This window comes from Pongo abelii, chromosome 5, assembly GCF_028885655.2.
Source record: "Pongo abelii isolate AG06213 chromosome 5, NHGRI_mPonAbe1-v2.0_pri, whole genome shotgun sequence".
NCBI classification, from domain to species: Eukaryota; Metazoa; Chordata; class Mammalia; order Primates; family Hominidae; genus Pongo; species Pongo abelii.
The window spans coordinates 151819307-151841730 of record NC_071990.2 but is presented as its reverse complement, the minus strand read 5'-3'; the positions used below and the strand labels follow the sequence as shown (position 1 = coordinate 151841730).

At 46.1% G+C, this 22424-nt stretch overlaps 1 protein-coding gene across 1 annotated transcript in view; it reads right to left on the bottom strand.

Annotated features, from left to right (window-relative positions):
• Positions 1–22424, bottom strand: part of PPP1R14C (protein phosphatase 1 regulatory inhibitor subunit 14C) — a 116996-nt gene that overhangs the window by 41544 nt on the left and 53028 nt on the right. Inside the window, exons 2-3 of the mRNA XM_024249204.3 lie at positions 3720–3803; positions 1657–1689 (exon numbers count right to left, since the gene is read on the bottom strand). Coding sequence (XP_024104972.3) covers positions 1657–1689; positions 3720–3803 — 117 coding nt within the window. The remainder of the gene's footprint in view (positions 1–1656; positions 1690–3719; positions 3804–22424) is intronic.

Below are 22424 nucleotides of genomic sequence, written 5' to 3'. Positions count from 1 at the left end.
AATTTTTTTGGGGGGGCGGTTCAGATGTATTAGTATGTATTTTATTACATTAATTTAAATATATATATATAATTTTTTTTCTTTTTTCTTTTTTTTTTTTTTGAGACGGAGTCTTGCTCTGTCGCCCAGGCTGGAGTGCAGTGGCATGATCTCGGCTCACTGCAAGCTCCGCCTCCCAGGTTCATGCCATTCTCCTGCCTCAGCCTCCCGAGTAGCTAGGACCACAGGTGCCCGTCACCACGCCCGGCTAATTTTTTGTATTTTTAGTAGAGATGGGGTTTCACCGTGTTAGCCAGGATGGTCTCGATCTCCTGACCTTGTGATCCGCCCACCTCGGCCTCCCAAAGTGCTGGGATTATAGGCGTGAGCCACCGCGCCCGGCCAATTTTTTTTTCTTAAGAGACGAGATCTCGCTATGTTGACCAGGTTGGTCTTGAACTGCTGCACTGAAGTGATCCTCCCACTTTGGCCTGGGATTACAGGTGTGGGCCACCAAGCCTGGTCTAAAAGTATATATTTTGATGGCTAAAATTAAAATTAAAAATCTCTATGACTGCAAGATGTAATCAAAGCTGGAGGTTGGAAGAATAAAGCTCAAATAGGTAACTAGTCCCAAACCAAGTCATTGAAATCAGACACTTGTAAAAGCATGCTTTCCTCCCCCCTTTTAATTGGACCTCTTCAAAAATCAGAAGTCTTATCACCATTGCTTTGATGTTACAAATAGACTTCAACACATCTGACGGATCTTATAATTTCTCCAATTTATCACAGGAACAAAGTACTTCTCTTGCTAATATTTTCATAACTGATTAAAACCTTAATTTCTAGTATGTGCTGTCAGTCATGAGAGTCTACATGAAATGCTTTAGTCTAATCACATTAATACCCATTTTTATGATAATGTTTATACATTACACTTGATAAATATCTAAACAAAGCATAACATTTTTTCCCAATAAAGGTAACTCTTTGGAAAGACAGAGCTGACTTTACGCTTTTAAAAAATACATACCAATAGGCCAGGGGCAGTGGCTCATGCCTGTAATCCCAGCACTTTGGGAGGCCGAGGCGGGTGGATACCTGAGGTCAGGAGTTTGAGACCAGCCTGGCCAACATGGTGAAACCCCATCTCTACTAAAAATACAAAAATTAGCTAGGCGTGGTGACGCACATCTGTAATCCCAGCTACTCGGGAGGCTGAGGCAGGAGAATCGGTTGAACTCAGGAGGCGGAGGTTGCAGTGAGCCGAGATCGCACCACTGCACTCCAACCTGCGCGACAGAGCGAGACTCCATTTCAAAAAGAAAAAAAAAATACATACCAATAAACCAATAGAATATATAAACCAGTTATAAACCTAAAGCTTTTACTAAAATGATTCCAAACCCTTTCACAATTTCCTTTGAAGTTTGGCTTTTATCTAACACAAGCAACACACTCTGCTCCATTAATTTTAAGTATCTCTGAACTAGACATGTTTAGGCTTAGAAATAATGAAGTTAGAGCTATTCAAACATATGCACTCATGGATAATAACTGCTAACTGGTATACACACACTCAAACCTACTTATTGTGGTTTGCTTTAAAAATAGACAAATTGATTTAATAAAAACCCGTTCAAACATGGCATTTAGGAAAAGTGATTTGCTTACCTCTGTTGGTTTGTAGCAGTCTACAAGAGCTTCCTAGAATTAAACACACAGAAAATCAGTTTTATTATTTTAAAATTCAGTATTATTTTTAAGGCAAAATTAAAAATCATTTTATATTCATAGTATTATTTTATAATGGTAAATCAAGATTTCATACTATCTAGAAACACACTTCATTTCAGCACCAGTTGGTAGTCTGAAGATAGAAAATGTTTAACCTTCATAAATTCTTCAGCCTGCACACACATGTGCTACATAAAAGTTTTTTGAACAGGAAAAGATTTATTTTTTTTTTTTTGCTACCATAGCATTGAAAACAAAATATAACCTTTGACCAGTTTTTTTTTGTTTGCTTGTTTGTTTTGAGACAGAATCTCGCTCTGTCACCCAGACTAGAGTGCAGTGGTGCGATCTCAGCTCATTGCAACCTCTGCCTCCCAGTTCAAGTGATTCTCCTGCCTCAGCCTTCTGAATAGCTGGGACTACAGGTGTGCACCACCACGCCCGGCTCGTTTTTGTATTTTTAGTAGAGACAGGTTTTCGCCCTGTTAGCCAGGCTGGTCTCGAACTCCTGACCTCAGGTGATCCACCCGCCTTGGCCTCCCAAAGCACTGGGATTACAGGCGTGAGCTACCATGCCCGGCCCCTTGACCAGGTTTTGAATGCCTTGCTGAGGAAAAAAGCTTCTTTTAAAAAAGGACAGGGATGCTCAAGCATCCATTAGGTTGCAGACTTCAGAGAGATGTGGACTAATTTAGTAGCTCAAATCCAGGATGGCCTTCCATAGGAACCAAATCCCCCTTTCCAGTTTTCCTTCAATTAACTGGATATAACCCAGCAGGATCCAAATGGTTTCAAACCCACTCCTCTGGTCAATGACTTTTCACCTCCTCTGTATGCACACGCACATGCACACACCTTTCCTTTGACTGCGCATGCACACACCTTTCCTTTGACTGGTGGATATTCAAGTTGAGCCAGCCTGTGCAAGATGGTGGCATCCACACTGCACTCAGGAAGCAAGGGGTTTAAGTGCAATGCAGCCATAAACCAGCTTGGGTCCTCACCTGGGAACTGGTGGAGGGGGGGTGGGTGATGATAGCTTAAAAACTCCTTTCAGGTTCTCAATTTTAAGTAAACTCTGTTATGTCATTACATTTTCTATAGAACTGATACCTGCGCTATCTTTTTAAAATTTTATAACTAGGATGCTATTGTCTCCCAGCTAAATCTACCAAGAAGAAATGATTGTCATAATTGAGACTGTTCACCACTCAAGGGACGCTAGTAATGACTAATGCATTAAACAGACTAATACATTAAAATGTGCCCTTTGATTGCCGTAGTGGCCATTTGCCATTTGTGGTCACCAACAGCCATTAACAGTAATTATCAGTGGACATTAAGAACAATGGCAAGTCAAAAGTTAATTGGTTTTAGAAACTCCCAAATGCAGATTTAAAAATGATAGATTTGACCTCCTGTGGGAAGGGAAATAAGTACTGTACTTTATTGCTGTCCACTAAGGAAATACTAGACATCTCAATATCCATCATTGTACTGGAATGCTATGAGGTGAGCACTGTCTACGAAGAGATCGTCTACTAAATAGAATTATGTCATAAGGAATCATATTTAGAAATTAATTTCATGAATGACACAGTCCAAACCTGTGAGACCAGAGCTCTAGGCTTGGATATTCCAGTGCTAGCTCAGTCCCTCTCTTTCTCGTACAACTGTGGGGCATCACTTCCCTTCCCTGGCAAGTGGATCTTTGGAAGCAGAATCAGCTGTTTCTCCCAAGAAAATGGGGCTGGAGAAAGTTATACCCATAAGGCGCTTTGAAAATGGACTATAGTCAAGAGCTGCTTTATCCTCAGAGAGGCAGTTTAAGAGGGTGAACACTTAGCAGCCCATTGCTTTCCTCTCTGCAAACGGCCATGGCCCAGGTCTTGGTGCCAACACCACCACAGGGCGGAATCAGTTGATGCCAAGCTCTGGAGACTCAAGTAGACTCTCAAGTGTCCATGATTAGAAGGTTCTCAATTTTGGAAACTGCTTACCTGTAATTTTGAAGCTCTCTCTTCATCACTGTCTGCATCAAGAAGATCATCAATGTCAATTTCTACCTCTGGCATTTCTTCTTCCTGGGGGGCAGTGGGAGGATATGAAGGCATTTAATTTAGTAAGAAACCTAACTGTACTCCACCAGTTAGGTTAAGGTGAACAAACAACTAGATCATCAATTGAGAAAGGCTTACAGATAAGCAGGGGGAAGGAGAGGCTAGGGGGAGAGGAGGGAAGGAAAGAGAAGAAAGGGGAAACAGGATGAAGGGGTAAAGAGGAGAAGAAGGGAAAAGACAGGAAAAGGGAAGGAGGGTTGGGAACAGATGAAGAAGGGAAATGAAGGAAGGAAGGAAAAGGAGAGTAGGGGGAAAGAAGAGAGGGAGGAGGGGGAGCAAAGGAGAATTAAGAGTCACAAAGCCATAAAAGTAATCTTTCAAAAAATGAGAATTTTCTACTTTCTAGCATTAAGCTGCATCTGTAAGTATATAAGGGGAGACTGGCAGATGATAGGGCCGGGAGATGGCAGTTTCCTATCTAACAGCCACCCTTTGCTGGGTGATTACCCCAATCTTTATTTGGGGGTCCACATCTTCCTTCACAGCTCTGGGTCTATGGAAAACCTGATTCCACCATGGGATTTGGGGCATCAGTATGGCTTTAGCCCCAGTTACTGATTTAAGAGAAGACACGTGGTCCAACTAAGAACTAAGGGGGCTCTGGGAAAAGGCACTGTTTTTACAAGAACGTCCCCTTCACTCCCTCTGAACTGAGGAAGTGTGGCACCAGAAATTACCAGTGGCTACCATACAACCCTGAAGAGAGGCTGAGTTTTGGATGAGGCTGACTCCACAGTGGGCAGAGCTGAAGAGAATAAGAAAACAGGGTTCTAGATAAAATCACCACATCCCTGTGTCAAACCACCTCTGAAGCCTACCCATCAGTGAGTGAGTCAACCCCTTTCATTGTTGCAGCCAATGTGGGTCTAGTTTAATATTCCTGCCACCAAAGACCTCTAGCCCAAAAAGAGGGAAGAAGGGCCAGATGGATTTGGTGAAAGACCCCACTAATTTGGAATCTGAACTTCAAAGGAGATCTTGGCTATTTCTCATCTCTTCTGTTACCTAAGTCTTCTCTATACTTCTCAGAGTAGCATTTTAAAATGTCAAAATAAAACAGCATTTAAGAGAGTCCTGCAATTTTGCATTTCATCAGGAGTCACCGCAGCCCAACTCCTTCCAGCCACAGGGATGGCTGAGAAGCATCTGCAGGAGCTAGAGAGAAAGGTGTGCATGGGGACACTGGGGACACCTGGGCATTCCCTGGGTGTGGCCTCTCTGCGTCTTGGCTCCAAGAGCTGTTTGCCTTGGCTTCCCAGGAGAGGCTGACTTTCTGAATATTTCCTTCCTACTAAAGTGCATTTATATTCAGTAATAGTACTCAACCTCGTGTGTGTGTGTGTGTGTTACAACACAAAAACGAGGACCCTAGTATACTGAGGAAGTCAAGGAATATGATACACTATCCTTGCGGACATTTACTCCAAGAACAGGCCCTCAATGGGCAGGAAAATTCCAGAAACAACCTCTCTAGTGATTTATTCCTGTTTCTGTGGAGAATTTCCGTTTTGATCCTTTGCTTGGCTCTTAAGGGGAAAAATCCACTTCAAAAGCAGTATTTATCAATGTGAATGTTCTAGATCTCATCTGTGCTGTTCTGCCTAATGGAAGAAAGATTTTGTACTCCTCAACATAATTTTCATATTTGTACTTAACAATCATGTAGCTATTAATAGAAGCGGATGATGTAGAAACAGGAAGGTGAAATGCTTTGATGATAATACAGCTGAAGGATGACCTTTCGATGGCTAGGAGCATCGTTGTGCAAACATCACAGAGTGAACTTACACAAACCTAGATGGCGTAGCCTACCACACACCCAGGCTGTATGGCACAGCCTATATTGCTCCTAGGCTATAAACCTGGACAGCATATTACCATACGGAATAATGTAGGCAAAGGTAACACAGTGGGAAATATTTGCGCATCTAAACATAGAAACAGTACATTAAAAATAGGGTATTATAATCTTATGGGACCACTGTCATATATGCAGTCCATTGTTGACTGAAATGCTGTTATGCGGTACGTGACTGCACTTGCCAGCTATACCACTGTAGCTCCTTAAATCACAGCTAAGGGAGTTTGGTGTCTGCTGTTTTTAAAGGAAATGAAAGAACAATTAGTAACTAATGCCCTCCTCAGAACAGCACAGCAATGGGTTTTTCTGCAAATATTATTCAAATCGTTTTGACGCCAGCCAAGTTAGGCCAAACAGGCTTTGACTTGCATAGCAGTGTAGAGCCTCGCCCTACACAGTAGGCATCTTCAATTAGGCATCTTCCCCTTAGGACTGTGCACGGCTCTCCGTTAGGTATTGCACTGACCCATTTTCCTCAACCCCTGAGATCTGGGCTGTCCCATGTGGTAAGCATATGTGGTAAGCACATTTGAATACATTAAAATGAAATACAATTCAGTTCCTCTGTCGCAATGACCACATCTCAAGTGCTCAATAGCTACACGAGGCAAGTGGCTACTGCGCTGGAAAGCACAGATGGAGAGCGCTTGCATTGAAGCAGAATGCTCTATTGGACAGTGCTACCCTGGAGTACACTCACCCTCTGGCCCAGAAGTTGGGAAGCAAAGCCCCTTCCCCTCTCAAAGGGGCTTGACAGGAGTAAAGAAAAAAATGCCAGGCATCTCAAAGTCACTCCTACTACCCAAGGGCATGTGATGAGAAACCCTGAGCTTGGTTTTACCAGCCGGAAAGCTGATGCAAACAAAGCCCAGATCTCAAGGATTGGGGAAAACCTCAAGTGACTGAGTCATCATAACAGCCATTAGGCATCTGCACTTTTTACCAACCTATGCTGCTTCTCAGAAATCCCACCCTGATTTATCAGAGGCATAGGAAGAGAGAGGCATCCTGCTCCCAGCTCAGCATGCGTCCTGGGTGTTCTGAATGTCAGTGAGGCTGAAACAAAACCCAGGTAAGAAGAACATAGAGACCCAGAGGCTCTTGAGGGAGAGTCCTGGGAAGCAAAGACAGCACCTAGTACCGAGTAGAGAATCCTGTAAATTGGTACTTAATATTCTTAATGAGAAGTATGGAAATATTCTAAATTTGATTGAAGTCCTATTTAACTTTATCTTCTGTATGCTGATCTTACAGCAGTATCACTGAATGACCTTAGTGATAGATCAAATCACTTACAAAGAAGGGAACATGCCCATGGCCCACCATGATGTCCCAGAGCTTAGTTGTGTTTGGGTATTTTCTCACATTAAAGATGTGTCCCTAAACAGTGGCTCTGGTGACAAAAAGTAAAACAACTGTCTTCAGAGCTGCTGGGGAAAGTTATCAGCTACACCCTGCCCCACATTAGTGAGAGGCCCTCCTGTTGGTACCCATAGCATGAGGCCCTGGATCACCTCTACATGTCTTTCTTGTCGTACATTTGTTGAGAACCCAGAGTCCACAGCGTGCAAGGCACTGTGTGTCAGCCACAGTGAGGCCCTGGCACTGGGGGACGGGCTGTATAAACACAGCTCTGACAAACACAATGACATGCAATGGCCCCAAAGCCACAGACAAACCTGAAGTGCTTTAGTGATTCAGGGAGAGAGAAAACTCCGCCAGGGGCAGGCAAGGAGGTTGCACATAGGAGGGAGGAGGTGAACTGGCCTTGTGGAATGACGGGATTTGAACAGGTTTAGAGGGAAGGGAGAGCACTCCCAAGAGGCAAAATGGTAGCAGGAGGCAAAAAGACAAGATGAGCTCTAAATGTGGGTGTAGAAAGTTCCTTGGCCAGGAAGCCAGTCAGCTCTGGGCTGCAAATATGCATGTCGATGGGGGTCAGACAGGTGACAGAAATGGGGCAGGCTGAGGGGCCAGACAGTAGAGTGAGGAGTGCGGCAAACTGGAGAAAACATGGCCCGAGGGAAAGCAGCAGGGAACACGCCATTCCCACCTCCTGTTACCTTCTAGGAATGTGTGCTCAGTGCTGCTGGATTTTCTACGTTTTCAGGAATAACTGAAAATAGAGTTTTTTAATGTAAAAAATTCCAATTTTTAAAGCTGTCTGGCAACTTCTTAAAATATTGTGTAGGATAAACAAAACCCATTGGCCCATAGGCTGCCAGTTCCCCTTGTCCTGCAGAGACTGTCACCACTGAAGGCTCCATGGCTCCAGAACAAGACAGGGGAATGACAGAAGGAAGAGCTGGCCACACTGCAGAGCCCAGAGCCCGGGGTAACAGGGAGGAGGCAGGAGGCTGTGGGAAGGCCATGTATCAGGTGCGAAGCAACAGGGCTTGAAGATGATCCTGGCAAGAATAAGATTTTAAAATAGCGATAATAGGGAGGAATAAACAGATGGAGTTTGGAGATGAACTGGATGAGGGATGAGGGGGAAAGAAAAGGTAAAGATGAGATCCAGGTTCTGAGGCTGAGAGGTTTTGGAAAAGGACAGTAATGATGGGAGCACACTGGGGCCCTGAAGTCACCTCACAAACCAACACGCAGTGCAGTCTTGGCCATCACAAGCCCCCCTGCCCCAACTTGCAAGCAGCAGTGGGACCCCACACTGCCACTGCACTGGGAAGCGCGGCAGAACCTGGCGCTGGGAATGCCACGGATGAAGCTCAGAACAGGCTCAGGTACCAGGATGCAGAAATGCAAGCAAAGCAGGGTCCTGAAACACAGCTGGCCCGAAGTGACAACACACACACACACACACACACACACAAATATATACACAAACATACACAAATATATACACAAACATACACACACATGAATACACACAATCCACACCACTCATACACACATGCACACACACATACACAAACATATACACAAACATACACACAGATGAATACACTCCACACCATTCATACACTGACATCCACACACACACACAAATATATACACAAACATACACACACATGAATATAAACACTCACCACTCATTCACATGCACGCACACACAAATATATATACAAACATACACACACGAATATACACACTCCACACTACTCATACACTCACATGCACACACACACAAATACATACACATACACACACATGGATACACACACTCCACACCACTCACATGCACACACACACAAATATATACACAAACATACACACAGATGAATACACACACTCCACACCATTCATACACTCACATCCACACACACAAACATATACACAAACATGCATACACATGAATACACACTCCACACCACTCATACACTCACATGCACACACACACAAATATATACACAAACATACACACACATGAATACACCCATTCCACGCCACTCATACACACACATGCACACATACACACATACACAAATAAACACACAGATACATACACACACTTCTAACTAGCCAGAAAGTTTACACTGTCAGCCCTGTCCGATGTCATGTTAGCTTTTAAAAAATATAAACATTCACCCCTGCCCACAGCAGTGAAGGGAGCAGGCAGGAATGTTCAAGCTAAAACTTCACCTGAAAATGGATCATGGTCTCCAAGCTCTAGGAGACATAGCTTAGCAGCTCCCTGAAAATGACTGTGGCTAACAGCTCTCATCTGTCTCCATTTCAAAATACGGATGGCAACGTAACATGGGATTAAACTCCTGTGCAAATTGTGGCAGCTGATGGAGAAACGTGGGGTGGCAGGGGTGGGGAGTGGCAAATGTCAGCTTATTATGGCCTGAACAAACACTCATCTGAACAATAGCCACAATTTCTTATAGCTCATCTTTCTATAGGCCTATGGGAGAAAACTGGCATAGGAAGCATATAAAAAGAACTGAATCCTTCGGATTATGTGAGCTCTCTATGAAAACATTTACATCTCATGTTTTCATTGTAATGACAATCCAAAATAATTCCTGTAAGCAAGCACAGTCTAAGAATAGTCTGGACGGCCGTGCTATAACCACGCTGTGCCGGGCTGCTCTGTGTTTACACATTGGCATCAAGCAGAATTATGTTAATTGTTGTGGCTAATGAGAAAAAAGCCACAGGGTAGATTTAATATATAAATGACTCATTCACGCCAAGTGAAGCCAAACGCTATCACTCAAAGGACACTGAGCGACAGCAATCTGTACCTAATTCCTGTGACAAAAGGAGTGAAGCCAGCCATCACAGCAAAGGGATGTTGTGCATTTGAGTTTCATTAGCTGGTACTTTAGGTTTAATTTGCAATTTGGATGTGATTTTCATAACCTTAGCATAAGGAATTTATACCCAGTTTTAAGTGGTATATATTTAAATAATATAACATTAAATATTTAAATCAGCCCTGGAATCTGCAAAAAAAAATGTTGCCACTTAACAAGGGGCCCAGCCTACCCTATGACACATCACTATATAATGTCAGAACACTGGGGATAAAGGGAGGATCCTGGAAGCTTTCAGAAGAAAACCAGCCACACATGGAAGACAGAGAATTAATGTCAGTGGGTTTCCCTGTAGCAACAGAGTATGGAAGCCAACAGCAAGTATTCCAGAAACCCGAGAGGAAACCATTTCCAACCTCAAGGCCTACATCCTCCTTGCTATGGTTTGAATGTGGTTTGACCCCTCCAAAGCTCAGGGTGAAATTTGGTCCCCAGGGCAACAGTACTGAGTGAGAAGTAATGGGAACTTTCAGAGGTGATTAGGTCATGGGGGCACACCCTCATGCGTGCATTAACACTGTTCTCTAGAGACTGGGTTGGTTCTCATGAGGCTGGTTGTTATAAGTGGGTCAGCCCCCTTTGCCCCATCTCTTTTTTCAAGCGCTCGCCTGCCCTTCCAGTTTTCTGCCATGCCATGACACGGGATGAAGGCTCTCACCAGAAGCCAACCAGATATGACCCCTCGTCCTTGAACTTCCCAGGCCTTGAGGTTGGAAATTGTTTCCTCTTGGGATTCTGGAATCCCTGCTCTTGGCTTCCACTGGGAAGCCTGCTGACATTGATTATCTTCCTCCGGAACTAAAAGAAATAAATTTATTTTCTTTATACATTACCCAGTCTGTAGTCTTCTGTCACAGCAACAGAAAATGAACTAAGACATTCCCAGACTATCTATCAAGAGTAGAGAAAAAAACCATAGACATTTTAAGACACATTAGGTCTTACATCTTCATGTATTTATCCTATTTTGGGGAGGAGTGCTCCAGCAAAACAGAGAAATAAACTTTGATTTTCTTATATCCTCTACAGTTGTGGCTCATGAAGGCCAGAGGGCATGTCCCCAAATCCAGATTGAGGAAGGTACATGGGACGCCAGAGGGAAGAACGAAACAGACGGAGGCTTGACAAGCTGGGAGCACGCAAGGCATGGAGATGAGCCTGCCTGATGCGAACCGAGGGCCCAGCCCCACCGGGCACCCATCTGCACAGGTGGCCAGGCCATTTAGAGTGGCTGGGGTAGGATGGCCTCACCTTGGGCCTTAGACAGAAGTAATATGGGTAAACAAGCATATGCCTTTCCAGTGGGATCCCATATGACCAGTATTTCCCTAATACACACGTGTTTTTCAAGTTAAACAAATGGCTAAAGCTTGCTTAGAGCCAGAGAGCAAAGTCCTCCCAAAGCCCTTTTTAAAAACATCAAAATAGGCCGGGCACAGTGGCTCACGCCTGTAATCCCAACACTTTGGGAGACTGAGGCAGGCAGATCACGAGGTCTGGAGTTCAAGAACAGCCGGACCAACATGTTGAAACCCCGTCTCTACTAAAAATACAAAAATTAGCCGAGGATAGTGGCACATGCCCTTAATCCCAGCTACTCAGGAGGCTGAGGCAGCAGAATTGCAGGAACCCGGGAGGCAGAGGTTTCAGTGAGCCGAGATCGTGCCATTGCACTCTAGCCTGGGCAAGAGAGCGAGACTGTCTCAAAAAAATAAATAAATAAATCAAAATAGCCTGACTGAACCTGACTCCATGGTGAAGTGAAGGAATGTGTTACATAATATTTACAGGAATCGCCTTTCTTGTCACCCAGGAGAGCAGGTCCTGACCTACCTATATCCTACAAAGGTTCACTTCCGAGGCACTGACGCAGACACAAACGACAGCTGCGGCAGAGAGGAGAGCTCCCGGCAGGGACCATCCCCACGCCCCGTATAGAACGCCTCCCTTTCCTCCTGCTCATGAAGACACATTCCAACACAAGTGAGCAGAAGTGGCATTATCTCACAAATCAACACTGTAAAACAAATACCAGCGCTCACACATGAAGATGCACATCACGGGTTACATCAGATTATTCTAGAACTAGGCACATCTACATCAGGATCTCAGAACACCAGGCAAACCCCTGCAGCACTGATTTACTGAGCACCTACTACCTGCCAGGCACTGTCCTAGATGCCAGTGTTAAGGAATAAACAATTGACAAAAATATTTGCTCTCGTGGAGATTAAACTCTAACAGGGGAAGACAGACAATAAACAAATAAGTACAATATGTAGAGTGGCAAAGGTTGATAAATATTTTGCAGAAAAATTAGGCAGGGGAGACAGATAGGGAGTACGGGGGCTGGAATTTTAAATCGGGCAGTGACAGGGTAAGGCTCAGTGAAAAAGGTGTCTGATTAAAGACACAGCATCAAGAGAAAACACATAATGCCAGGCTGTGTCTAAGAAGCTGCCAGGAGCCCGGGGTCACTGTAGCAGAGTCGGGGCCATGGTGCAGGAAGCGACAGAGCATGTGGAGACTCAGAGGCCCCTGTAAAGCCTCTGACTTGTACCGTGAGCAAGAGAAAAGCCATTGATGGGTTCTCATTCTTTCCGAGGCAGGATGGGTTATGGTTTACCTGTTAGAAAGGAGGGCATACGCGAAAAGACCACTTAAGAGGCCACAGAAATAAGCTGGGAAGAGAAGACACTGGCTTCAACTACGGGGTAGCATGATATATATTTCTTTTTCTTTTTTCTTTCCTTTTTTTTTTTTTTTTTTTGAGATGGAGGCTCGTTCTGTCGCCCAGGATGGAGTATAGTGGCACTATCTCAGCTCACTGCAATCTCCGCCTCCCAAGTTCAAGGGATTCTCCTGCCTCAGCCTCCCAAGTAGCTGAGATTACAGGTGCCTGTCACCACACCCAGCTAATTTTTGTATTTTCAGTAGAGACAGGGTATCACCATGTTGGCCAGACTTGTCTAGAAGTCCTGACATCAAGTGATCTGCCCACCTCAGCCTCCCAAGCATGATATATATATTTTGTTCTTACAAACGAACTCTTATCTGGGTCACTGCTGATCCAAACCTCAGAGAGCAAAGTGGTGTTTCAAGAGCTCCACCAGGTACTGTAGTTGGGTGAGCCATTTAGCACTTTGCAAAATCACAAGTACCAAGCTCACACCTATGCAACAGCAGCTGCAGGCCAGTGTGATGGGGGTGTGAGCCACTGACAATGCAGACCAGGTGGTAAGAGAAGTACCCAGGGGCTCTTGGTCCCAGAAGTTCAGTGAGGCTGCTAGACGCTGACTAAGCCCAGGCTGAACTGCCTGGGGGCGGCGGCAAAGCAACAAGGAACTAGGCTGAGGAGGTCTTTTCTAGGTCCTGAACCCACCCACCAGGCAGGTTTCTCTTTCCCACCCACCAGAGAAGTTGCCAGTATCACTGGCACCCAGGGCAGGCTTAGTTCGTGCCCCCAAATCTCTCCCCTACATTTAGCAAATGAATATCTCTGGAGAGATTATCAAAGTGCTCCAGACACAGTTTAACAAAAAAAAAAAGACTGAGTTGGAGCAGAGGTTGTGTTCTATGCCCAGCCTTGATCTCAAAGGGCTCAAGAGGCCACTTCCTCCTGCGATGGGAGGACCCTAGGGAGTCTGGTGAACAGAGCACAGCATGGGAATAAAGTGACTGAAGCCTCCGACTTCCCATGTATGCCCCAGGCTGCCCTGCTTCTCAGCACAGAGGAGGTCCCTTGGGTAGGGACCAAGTGGTGTTATGCTCAGAGCATGGAGTTTGAAGAGAGGCAGGCCCAGGTTTCAATTTCATCTCTGCCTCTGACAACCCGTGAGAGCTGGGGCAGGGTAATGCATCCCCTAACCCTTAGTTCCCACACCTGTAAAATGGGGACTGCTAGCTAATTCTCGGGGCCGGATAGAAATCTGGCACAATCAGGCCCAGGCATGTTGTGCAAACTCAATAAATGGCGACAGGACCTCAGTGGGTACTAAGTTGACTGGGCACATCCGATTCCTCTTCAAATAAATAAATATTACATGTAAATGTCTCTTCCAGGGAATCTCGTACTCTTGATGCCTGAAAATCGTTAAGTGAAGACTTATCACATTACCAATTTGTTCAAAACCACAGCATTCAAAGAGAAAAAAAGAAAAGAAAATGTCAGCAAAAAAACCCAGATGCAGAGCTTCCTGGAGACAATCACACTTTGCTCTGCTTATGAACACTAAACACGCACAGCTGGTCGTTAACAATGCCCCAGTGACGAGAAAGTCGGCAGGTTGGTCCTCATAAGGCAAGTGAAAATAAGTGACGGCTGAGACAGTTGATAAAGATGGCAAGGACAATCTTCTAAGCCATGGCATAAATGAGGACACTGAGAACACCTTGAAAGCACTGGACACAGTGGCCAGATGGCCACCACCCTCACGGCTCCTGTGCTGACAGCAGCCTCTCTTCTCAGGACCCTTCTTTCCTTGTGCAGCACCTACATGAAGATCCCCGGAAGGGAGAAGAACACCATGCAGAAGCTACAGGTTTGGTGCTGGTCCTGGGCTACAGGCAATGGATAAGAACACTGGGAAAGAATAAAGGAAGGGCTGGCGCCACCCAAGGACAGAGCAGCATCAGTCCAGCCTGTCTCTAAGAAGTCACACCTGTCTATGTCTTGCTTCCCATTAATTTAGGGATTGAGCCTGAGCTGTCTCTGATAGAAGATGGTCCACATCCAGATTTGCAGTGGAAATGCTTAGGGCCAAGCAGAATTCTCTTAAGACCGGAAACACTTGAATTACCTGATGATGGAATAAAAGCAGTGGGCAGAAGCCTGTTCTAGCCAATTCTTGGAGAGAAGACGGTTCCCCCCTGCACTATCAACTGCTTATGAATGAGGCATTCGGGGTTGCCGCAGTGTTAGATTTCCTAACACAGAACACGAAATCCAGACTGTTTCGCCTCTTGCCTTGGGAAGGCTCCTAGATCAGCAATGGCCAAATATGTCCAGTACTGGCAGGTGCACAGAAGCCTGAGAAGATGATACGGAAAAGCCACTTGGAAGACACTGAGAGGAAATTGTGAATCCCATCGCAAGGCCTCCAGCCAGTGAGCAGACACACTGCACTTGGAGTATAAAAGACCATTGCTGATATGGGCCATCAAGCATGAAAAGACACGAAGGACCCTTAAATGCAGATCCCTAAGTGAATGAAGCCAAAATGGAAAGGTGCCATACTGCATGAGTCCAACTACAGGACGTTCTGGAAAAAACTAAAATATGGAGATAGTAAAACCATCAGGGATTGCCAGGGGCCAATGAGGAGAGAGAGATGACTAAGGCAGAGCACAGAGCAATTTTCAGGCCAGAAAACTTGTATGATCTTGTAAGGGTGCATCTATATCATCATACATTTGTCAAAACCCAATTAGAGAAAAATGACACACAACCCCAGAACCCACAGGATGTACAACACTAAGAGTGAGTCTGAATAGAAATGATGAGCTTTAGCTAATAATAATGTAGCAAGATTGTCTCAGCAATTGTAACCAAGATACCACACTAATGCAAGATGTTAAGAAAAGGGGCAACTGGACTGGAGGGAGGAGAAAGAAAGGGGTAGATGAGAATTCTCTGTGCTTTTGGCTCAATTTTTCTGTAAATCTAAAATGCTTTTAAAAAATTAAGTGATTAAATTAAAACAAAACAAAACAAAAGACCAAGACTAATGTGTTGGCGGTGGCTGAACCTGGGAAAGTGAGGGCCAGGCCTTCCTGTGACTGGCTCTGCTGGTTCTTCTTACAGCCGAGGGCTGGGCAAAAGGTCCAGGTGTGAGTCACACAATGACATTCGGCCAACTGAGGCACACCCAGGTCCTCAGCTTCAGCCCTGAGACCAGGCCAGGCTGTGTGGGAGGGCACCATGGGGAGCCTCCCAGAGAAGAGCCTGCAGGGCTGTCCCGGCAGCAAAGGAGCGGCAAAGTCAGCCAAAGCCTCTTCTGCCCAGTGGGAATTCCAGCTCTTGGTTGAGAGGAGCCAGGGTTGCTGCTGACAAGACACGGACCTGCCCCAAACCTAAGAACAGCAAGGGCGCCAATGAGAGAGGGAGAAGCAAAGCCAGACGCCAGGACAGCCTGAGGCAAGGAGGTGTGGGCTTGATCTGGGAAAAGCCAGCCGGGGCCAGACAGTGCCTCTTCCGTGGGGCCCAGCCTGCATGACAGAGTGGGGGTACAGCGGAGGGACAGAGAGACTAACAGAGACTCAAGGCTGGCAAGCCTTGTTGGGGGGTGGGCACCCACCAGGGATGTTCTGCATAAGGATGAGAAACTTGCTAGAACATTCCTTGCACTACCTTCTTCACACCACACAGCAGAGAGGGGAGAGAGGAGCTCACGCTTGATGCAAGGCTACACCAGGGTCAGAGGGCAGGCCCCCTGGGCACACAGGCCCAGCTGCCTCTGGTCTTAGGGAATGAGGCCAGTCCAAAATAAAGTCATTTAACCAGAGCTGCCTTGTGAAATGAGCAGACCAAAGGGCATGCTTCTTTGTAAATTATTACCATAATCGTTTACGTGTAATGCGTGTTTATGCAGTCAATGTGACGGTTCATGGAATACCTCACTCCTGACCCCTCCTCTCCCTGTCGCCACCATCCAATCCATCACTATAACTATGAATTCTATGGCTTACTGTCTCCTGAACCTGCACTTTGCACCACCTCCACCGCCCCCCTAGTGAAAGCTAAATCATCTTTTGCATAAGCTGTAGCAGGAGCCTCTTAACTGGCTTCCATAAACTCACCGTCATTACTCCTCCATCCCAGTTTCCACTCTGTAGCCAGAGCAGCAACTTTAAGAACACAGATCTGCCATTCAACAGCTTAGAACTCACGGGTGGCTTCCTACTAGTCTTAGGACCAACATTCTTACCTCTGCCTGGAAGGCTTCCCCTGCTGGGCTCCCAGCCTCCTCTCCATTCAATGCCTCATCCCAACTCCCCGAGCTCTAGCTCTGCTGGTCTCCTCCGATTCCTCAGGACAATCCCCAGCCAGGCCTCCACAGGGCCTTTGCAAGTGCTGGGTGCATGTGTAGGACACTCTTCTTGTTATCTCATGTCAGCCATCACTTCCTAAAGCAAAATGTCTTCGCCAGACTTGTGATGAGGTCAACCTCCCAGCCCTGGAAACTCAGAATGCCCTGCACCTCTCTTTCGCTGCACTTTCCACACTCTTCCAATTCACATTTCTCAGTCTCCCTCCCCATACTGGAGGACCAAGAGCAGTGCCTGGGACAGTGCCTGACACATGGCCCCGATAATCATTTTGTAAATAAAATAACAAATAATTCCCTGAGGTGGGTATTATCGTCATCTCTATTTACAGATGGAATGTCTGAGTATCCTGCCCAATAGGGCTGATTGCTTCCTTAGTTCCAAACCTGGACAATCTGACCTCAAAATGTATGGCCCCTACAACTTGTGCTGTGTGCCTTTCAGGATGCAGCATGGCTGGGGAATGATTTCTCCCCTTTGACTTCCGTGACTTTTGGAGCAGCAAGGGAGGAGAGCAGAGCCCTTCAGACGTGCAGCTCCAGGCACCCAACACATTCAAGCCCTGGTATCCACAGCCAGCTGGAGCCCGGGAAACTCCATGGAAACTTAGAGGATGATGACAGCTTTCATACACTCAGGGGACCACACTCCCTGTGAGGCAGATATGAATGGATTCGGGCTCTCAGTGAAGACTTGGAGGAAAGAAGCAAGTTTGGGAGTAACTAGTCATTTCTGGAGAACATGTTAATCCCCCAGCTGGAGGTCTGGGCCTCTCCTGTTACAAATGTAGGGGATATGGCTGCTTCTAATCTTGCTCTTCTGCAGACCTGTTACAGAGGAGGCCACAGCTGCACCTCGGGGTGTGTCCAAAGGGAAGGGAGCCAGGGGCAGGGCCATGAGACACATCACTGTGTCTCCTGCTCCAGTCTCCACTCAGCAGTGGAAAAGGAGCACTCCCCAGACTGAGAACAGGAGCTGGCCGGTTCACCTTAGGGTGAGAACGAACCTAAGTCTGCAGACTTGGTTAAGGAAGGGTTGGATGCAAGATCACAACGGAGGGAGAAAAGGGAGCTGTCCCAGAGAGGCGAGCAATTCAGACCCCGGCACCATGAGAGGTAGCTAAGACTACTGCCAATCTCCAGGGCTCAAATAGAGTCTATTTAAAATCCTGTACTTCTGAAAGTTAACTGGTTTTTCATGGTACATCCTACAGGTGTGTGTGTGTGTTGTGTGTGTGTGTATATGTGTGTGTCTGTGTGTGTGTGTATATATATATATACATCTATAAAAGCCCTCAAATATTAATATATCAACTGGTTTCAATAATGCTACCAAAAATGTAAGGTGTTCTTCAAGATTAATGTTAAAGTGTACCTAGGGGATTACACGAGGTGTGACAAAAATTAAAGTGTGAAGCACCCCAAGTGTAAGAAAGTGGAAATGAGACAGAGTTACTTTCCTCGTTGTTTATTCCTCACTTGGAAAATCCATTTCCAGAGCATATCTGACAGTCCATCTGCGGTGCTCTAACAAAATACCAAAGTCTGGGTAATGTATAAAGAACAGATTTTTTTTTTTTTTTTTTTAGAGACAGGTTCTCGCTCTGTCACCCAGGCTGTGATATAGTGGCACAATCATAGCTCACGGTAACCTTGAACTCCTGCGCTCCAGTGATTCTCCTGCCTCAACCTACTGAGGAGCTAGAACTGCAGATGCGTGCCACTAAGCCTGGCTAATGTTAAAAATTTTGTAGAGACAGCATCTCACTATATTGCGCAGGTTGGTCTTGAACTCCTGGGCTCAAGCAATTCTCCCACCTTAGCCTCCAAAGAGCTGGGATTGCAGGTGTGAGACACCATGCCTGACCATGAACAGAAATTTTTTTCTCGGTTCTGGAATCCAAGATCAAGAGGCTGGTGGGTTTATTGTGTGGTGAGGACTAGGTGTCTGCTTCCAAGATGATGCCTCCTCGCTGCACACTCCAGAACACAGTGTCCTCACACAGATCAGAGGAAGGTGAAATGGAATGCTGCATGAAGCCTCTTTTACAGGGGCCTTGATCTCATTCATGAGGGAGGAGCTCTCAGAGCCTAATCACCTCTTAAATGGCCACCTCTTAATACTATCACATTAGCCATTAAATTTCAACACCTGAATTTTGGAGGGGACACATTCAAATGATAGCCGTGCCTCAGCTGAAAGCCTGTTCTTTTTCAAGTTATGATTCACATTCACGAAATACCTGCCCCAGAATCACCCCCATGAACTTGTAAAAATGCAGATTCCTGAGAACCCCCTCCAAGCCACTGACCCATCATATCTGAGTGAGGTATCACAAGTCACCATAGTTGGGAGCCACAGACATTAACCTCTGAGAGCCACTGCTTCCAAAGGTGTTACGTAAAGGATGCCATTCCATTATAGATGGTGACAATAAAAAAAAAAGAGAGAGAAGGCCACCACTTCTGTCTGGTCACTGATTTCTGCGCATCTTTTGGAGAAAACAATCGTGCGTGCTGTGTTTCCTGGCTATGTTACCCCTACTGCAGGCAGGGCACTGTACTAGGTGCTGACGATTCAAAGATCTGCAAGACGTAAAAACTACCACTTGGCAGGTAAGACAAAACCATCGCAAGTGATGATGAGCGAGGCAGATGGCTGCTACAGAAAGACACCCTTTTCCCTGGCTGTGGAAGCCAAGCTCGGCAGCATGAGTGCTAGCGGGGCTGCCCGGACTATGTCAGCAGCACCATTCCTCGGCCACTGCTCATTTTTGCTTCTCCTGAGCCCCTCTGAGAACAGATGGCATTGCTGAGGTCCCTCAGTGTTTCTCAGGTGCCTGCTGGCACCTCCATTGCAAACAAGACCGTCGAGAAAACCATCTTCCACAACTTTTGTAATCATCCAGGTCTTAACCCATAGAATGTGGCAAGACTGGTCAAAATGTCAAGGAATGGGACATTCTGGCAGTGGAACAAGCCATGCACACCCTCCCTCAGCAAGGGGCAGCTCTCCCCTCCCTGGAGAGGATGGTCACCTGACAACCACGCAGCCAGAGCAGGGGCACAGAAAGCCGGGCCTCCAGGCCCTCCTCCACCATGGTGGGCAGGGACACAGATGTCATGGCCAGATTGCCTCCACATTGGAAAACAGGAGGTGCTTTCTCTCCACCCCGCTACAGCAACCTGGATACCCACCACCAGCCTTCCCACGGCAGCCTGGAAGTCAGCAATGTGCCAACCATAAAGCATCCCATTCGCTTTTACACCACCTGTTCCCTTCTCACTAATCTCACCGACCCCAGGCCGGCAGCGAATATTCAGTTCAACTCAAACATTTCTTACCTCTCCATGCAAGGCAGGTGCCCTCTGGAGCCAGAGCTCTGAGGCTGCCTCCAGGGAGTGACTGCGGTGGGTAAGAGGCCCACAGTTTAGCTTCCTAGACCAACGACAGTGGCTAGGAAGTCCAGCTGTTCCCAGGAATTGGACCTGTGGCAGGTGCAGAGAAGTGCCGCAGGCAGGAGCTGATCCTCTCACACTGGGCTCCTCCCTTCGTTCTTTCCTATTCCACAGACTCCCTCATCCCCCACCTCTGGGAGGCCTGAGGTAGGCAGGGGCAGAGACAATCCTTGTAACCTTCTCCAGTCCTTCAACGGAGACTCCAGCCATCTCCCAAACTCGGGATCTATAGAGGTACAGCAAGCAGCAGCTGGATCCTGAGGGGAGGGTGGAAGGTTGTGTTTACTGGAGGGAGGGAGAAGGGAGGACAAGCACATTCCGGCCGTCCTGAGACCCAGGAAGTTCTTGGCATCTTCTGCAAATGCCATTGGCACTGATTAGGCTAGATTTTCACCTTTACAACAACAGTTTTGTAGCTTAGACTCCAGACAAGTAGTGTAGAATAAAATTCCAATTAATTAAAAAAAAACCAATTTTGTTATTCTGACTCGACCATGAAGTAAGTTTCCATTGAGGCAGTAAATTGTTGTCTCATCTACCTCTGCTGCTTCTGCTACTAGAACAGACACTCAAATCAGATCACAAGTCACAGCAGATGGACAGGGAGAAGGAGAGGCCATGCTTTAATTTTAACAATGAAGTGATTGAACCACATCTTTATTTTTCAAAGGAAAAACGGTGGCAAATACTAACGTGACAAGTTCTTTATGCTGATCTATGTTTCCATTCCCAGAAAGAGGTGTTAAATGGTACATGATTAAACGGTTAAGCCTCTCCCCAGAGCTTTATTTTCTCCTGAGCAGGGAACAATTTGGATTGAGGAGGACATACTCAAAACAACCTTAGAGATTCAAAAAAAAAGTCCTTAGAAGAGAAACTAGATTCAAGAATTGGATGCCTTGCTACTACTTCTGCTAAATATTGACATAAAAGAAAGGAGAAACAGAATGTCTCACACCTAGTGGGCGGTCCATAATTATCTGCTGAGTGACTGAATGAATGATTTACTTTGAGTCCCAGTGGCTCTGAACCAGCAAGCTTACACAGATGCTATAAAGGCAAGCAGGGCTGAAGATTTATTGTTGCCCAGTTGCCCTCAATGACCATAAATCTTTGCCAGTTTCTAGGCTGTTCCAGGCAGTACAGCTAGAAGCTCAGAAGGCTTAACAACAGTGTATTGCAATGACTTCCTTTGGAAGGCCCCATTGATGCTCCTATTTATAGAAAGGCGTGAGAGGTCCAGTAGAACTACAGTTTTAGTCTCTCTGACACAAGAGAGGAGAATCCCTGTTCCCCACTCACTGAGACAGGTTCTTCCGCCCAGACAGCGACCAAGCTGCAGAGTGGCAGGTCTTCAGTCCTTGGACACAGCAGAAGATGGGCATGGGGCATTCAGGCCAATCGCTGCCCATGACCTGACACTGCCTTAGCACTGGAAGTTTCCTGTCCTCTGGCCTCTCATAGCTCTGTGGTCCTAGGCATATTAAAACCCATCAAGAATGGGTACAGTGTCTCAGTTTGGGAAGATGAGAAAATTCAGGAGATGAATGGTGGGGATGGTTGCAAAAAAAAATAGTAAATGTACTTAATGTAACTGACCTGTACACTTAAAAATGGCTAAAATGTTAAATTTTATATTATGTGTATTTTACAACAATAAAAAAAAAAACAAAACAAGGGGCTGAGCATGGTGGCTCATGCCTGTAATCCCAGCATTTTGGGAGGCCAAGGTGGATGGATGACTTTCAGCTCAGGAGACCAGCCTGGGCAACATGGTGAAATCCCATCTGTACAAACATATAAAAATTAGCGAGGCATGGTGGCGAGTGCCTGTAGTTCCAGCTACTCAGGAGGCTGAGGTGGGAGGATAGCTTGAGCCCAGGAGGCAGAGGTTGCAGTGAGCCAAGATTGCACCACTGCTTTCTAGCCTGGGCAA